This window comes from Palaemon carinicauda, chromosome 29, assembly GCF_036898095.1.
Source record: "Palaemon carinicauda isolate YSFRI2023 chromosome 29, ASM3689809v2, whole genome shotgun sequence".
NCBI lineage: Eukaryota > Metazoa > Arthropoda > Malacostraca > Decapoda > Palaemonidae > Palaemon > Palaemon carinicauda.
In genome coordinates this window covers 29,591,328-29,595,501 of record NC_090753.1, presented here as the reverse complement: position 1 = coordinate 29,595,501, position 4,174 = coordinate 29,591,328, and the positions used below count along the sequence as shown (strand labels likewise).

Here is a 4,174-nt window from a genome sequence, read left to right as displayed (position 1 = left end):
TCCTCTAAACATTTTCTTTGGTCCTTTGCTGAAGGGTCCTGCAACCTGTCTGTTCGTACTCTTCTTACCAAACTTTTCCTTCATCTGTCATAGACTCGTCGTCTTCATGCCTTCTAGTGAAAATTTTCTTCTCTTGCCGATCCTCTTCCTCAAATTCTTGATATATTCTCCTTCCTTTTCCTCTTAGTCCATCTATTTTTCTTCTGTTATTTTCGCTGGTTATTTCCTGAAGGGTTCTCCTCGTACTTCCATCGGGTGTAAGGGAGCATCCTTGATGCACTTGTTGGACTTTTCAGCCGTTTGACATATGCGACATGTATCGCAAAACTGACTCATGTCCTTAAGTATGACAGGCCAGAAAAAGTTTCATTATTTTCTCCCCCTTCTTCCTTATCCCCATATGTCCCATCCTGTGCACTACCACAATCGTCCACCACACGGTACAGTAATTCTGTTAACGTTGCAATCTTATCAGCCTTTTCCTACTCACTTGTCCTACTTCTAACGTTGAATTTTCTATTTCTTTCAAGTGCATATCATTTATGTTCTCTTGTCCGCTCGTTTGTCGTTCCTCTCCACTCGGGCTACTCTTGATTTCTCTTCTTGCATACCATCAAGGGAATTTTCTTCTTCAGAAAACAAATCCAGCAAGTTCTATGCTCCTTCGATTTCTTTTTCTTCTTTGTCCTACTGTCCGTTAGTCTGTCGTTCCTCTTTGCTCGGGCCTACTCTTGAGTTCTCTTCTTGTATATCATCAAGGGAATCCTCTTCTCTGGAAAACAAATCCTGCTAGTTCATTGCACCTTCATTTCTTTTTCTTCTTTGTCGTTTTGTCAGCTAATCTCTCATTCCTCTTCGCTCGGGCTTACTTTCGAGTACTCTTCTTGCATATCATTAAGGGCATCCTCTTCTTCGGAAAACAAATCCTCCAAAATTCCATTATTCCAGGTCCAATTTTTCTTTGTCCTCTTGTCCTCTTCGCTCAGATTTACTTGGGAATTTTCCTCCTGTGCACTGTCAATGGAATCCTCTTCTGCGGAAAACAAACCTTTTAAGTTTATCGCTCCTTCGATCTCTTCTCCTTCTTCCTCGGCATCCACTTTGTTCTTCATATTCCTAATTGTAACAAAACTAGGAACCAGAGACGGGTAGTCCCCCGCTTTGTCTTAGGGGTATACTTCAAAGGTTTCTCCCTTATAATGGGACAAGGCACAAATGCCACTCTACCAACCTCATTACCCGGCAGGATGTCTACTCCTTCGACAGCTATTGAATCTTTTGCAGCAAAGACAAAATTACCTGTCACTAACGTGCAATACAGTTTTAAACAGCAAATAGGGGTAACCTTCTCGTCTCCTATTTTCTTCAAAATAATTGAGTCCCCTGTGAGAGACAGTTCCACCATCAGATTCTCACCTCATACCACCACACTATGATTACAGCCTGTGCCGTGCAATATTCTGACCGGGGTTCACTCATTCCCATCTATTGCTGCTAACATACCTTCATAAATATGTTGTTTAAAAGTATCCACACTGTTCGGGTTTGTCCTGTCGGTCGTGTAAACAGTGACTGTAAACAGCGACACGTTCATTTTCCCCTTCATACTTTCCTGATTGCTTCTGGGTCTTCTCATTCTCTGAAGTTGAATTATTCCTAATGACTTGGGCGACTGCTTTTAGTTGGTTTGACCAACATTCCTTACTGATATGGTTTTCTCGTCACACTTAAAACAGACACTATCAACCTTCTGTACGTCTTTCCCAATACTTTTAGGAGGACGATTCGACGTTTGTTTCTGCGGTTCTATCGTATTCTGCTTAAGGACAGTACCAGAGCTACTTCCGTTGTAACTGTTGAACTTGTTCCCATAGTTATTTCCAAACTGGTTTCTATGGTTCGGCGAATACTTGACACTTGGTCAGAACGACGGTCAAAACTTTGTGCGCAAGTAGGGCTTATGACTGATAATATCATAATCTTCACTGAGAGAAGCGGCTTTATCAAGTTTCTTCACCTCTTTCTCTCTCAAGTACGTTCAAATGTGTTCAGGAATTACTCGTATATACTGCTCTTGTATTATTAATTCATCTAAAAAAGCCTTCTCATTTACGTTAGCAGCCTCTGTCCATCTCTTAAAACATCGTTGTACCTTATAAGCGTAATCAAGGAAAGTTATTTTCTCGTCCTTTCTCAAACTTCGGAACATTTCATTATCATATTCAAGGGTCGTCTGATACACTTGCCGCACACTCCTCTTCCCTTCTTGATGCTCCATCTTCTGGTCCTGAGATAAGGAAAAGTAAACACTGTGCCCCTTCCCAAAGACCACACTCTGCAATAACACAGATCATTTATCTACTGGCCATTTCATCGTCGCTCCAACCATTTCAAAATGATGGAAGAACTCATCTAGGGACTCTTCTGTGAACCTTGGAATTAACCTCTGGGCTTCTGACACATTATACACGGGATCGTGCCTAGCATTGTGCTTAGCACTGGGCACGGGAGTGCAGCAGCTCTAATTCCTGCGCATACCTTGCTTCTTCCATCTCTTTTTCTTCATGGGTTCTCTCTTTTATTTCTTATTTTGCCATATCCTTTGTTTTCATCTCTCTTGCATGTCGTTTTTCTTCTCTCTCCTTTTCTTCTTGTCTTGCGATTTCCCTAGCTTCTATTAACCTGGCATATCTTGCAATCTCTCTGGCTTCTTCTTGTTCTTTTTCTTCTTGTTCTGCCCCGCGTACTTCTCGTCTTTCTTCTATTTCCCTCGCACATCGTGCTTTTTCTTTCTCTTCAGCTATCATCTTCAATTTGATCAAATTCTTCTCTGCTGCAATTTGTCGAATCTCAGCCTCAACATCCCTATCTGCTTTCACGGCTTCAGTTTGTGGGTCAACCAGTCTTTGCTTCGTTAACATTTCTTCCTCAGCTTCCTCCAACAGTTCACAACCGCCCAAAATATTCTATTCCGACAACTTTTCCAAGTTTATCAACGCTTCTTAGACTAGACACCTAATTTGGCCTTAATCATCCCACTCGTTGCAAGGCCAACACACGCCATTAAGATAGAGAGCCATTGAGCTTTAATTACATTAGCCTCTGACAATTCCTAAAGACTTGGGTTATTCAAAAACTCTTGGATATTAAACTGTACTATCTTGTAATTTTACAGTAATTAATACTTCTCCAAAAAATAATGTACTGATAATTCCTAAATTCCTATGAATGCTATACTATTCAAAAACCTTTAATCAAAACACAGCCCTGTTATCACCAATATTTAAAAGAGACTCACTTGATCCCGGGTCTGGGCACTAAAATATATTTTAGGATATGTCTCCTATGGTCTGGGTCCTAAAAATATATTATACTATGGCTCATGACTGGGAACCAAACATATATTATTATATATACTACGACTGGAAAGTTAATCAACTTCTCGGATTGCAAATTCCCTTGTTTGCTTTTACATTCAAACTATTACACTTTAGAACAATAACACTCGAATTCTGAGACAGTTAAATAACTACCAGACAGTAATATATAAAGCACTGAATAACCAAAGGACTCTTAAAAGTACACTCAAAACTAAACTGGGTAAATACTCTTTAGTATTATTAAGATGTATTTAAAATTTACTGTGGTTCTTAACAGTAAACGAGAGAAATCTGGTTCTAAATAATGATGATTGGAATAATACACTCTTTACAAAAATAAGTATATTCTATATAAATTACAGCATTTTGAAAAGAATTTACATAACTAAACAAGTCACTAGAAAAAAAATTAATCTGAACAAAACTTAGATTAAGACACTAATGTTATAATCTGAAAATTTAATTTTTACTTCACTAGAACTATTATATCTGAATGAACATTAGACTAAGAAAAAAAAATATTACAATGTAAATTATACAATAACTTGAAATTAAATCAGAATAATACAATATTCAAATTTGACACTTAAAGAAATATAGATTACCAGATCACGTTACAAAATGTATCTTTCCTACAGTGACGATTACAATAAAACTTTACACAATGCCAACACTCACCATAATACAATGAATTCAAAACCCCCTTTCGTCTTACGTACCTTCTCGACACACGATTTGCTTTCGGGCACAGAGTCACTTAGAAGACGACACACTATTCGTATTGAACACTTTTA

The 4,174-nt window shown here is 38.4% G+C and overlaps 1 protein-coding gene across 1 annotated transcript; it reads right to left on the bottom strand.

Moving 5' to 3' along the window:
- Nucleotides 1-219: 219 nt before the first annotated feature.
- Nucleotides 220-2,921, bottom strand: LOC137622479 (inner centromere protein-like). The gene is made up of 5 exons (XM_068353085.1): nt 2,595-2,921; nt 2,153-2,335; nt 1,504-1,672; nt 870-1,165; nt 220-339 (listed from the first exon to the last, which is right to left on the bottom strand). The coding sequence occupies exons 1-5, from the start codon at nt 2,919-2,921 to the stop codon at nt 220-222; spliced, it is 1,095 nt and encodes a 364-aa protein (XP_068209186.1).
- Between the last annotated feature and the right edge of the window lie 1,253 nt (nt 2,922-4,174).

What these genes read in the sequence shown, in the direction of transcription:
- LOC137622479 (XM_068353085.1), bottom strand. Translation starts at nt 2,921, where the DNA reads ATGTTAACGAAGCAAAGACTGGTTGACCCACAAACTGAAGCCGTGAAA. An exon ending in AGATGAAAACAAAGGATATG is followed by an intron (nt 2,336 to 2,594) that starts GCAAAATAAGAA and finishes GTGTTATTGCAG; the next exon opens with AGTGTGGTCTTTGGGAAGGG. An exon ending in TGCAAGAAGAGTACTCGAAA is followed by an intron (nt 340 to 869) that starts GTAAGCCCGAGC and finishes GTCATACTTAAG; the next exon opens with GACATGAGTCAGTTTTGCGA.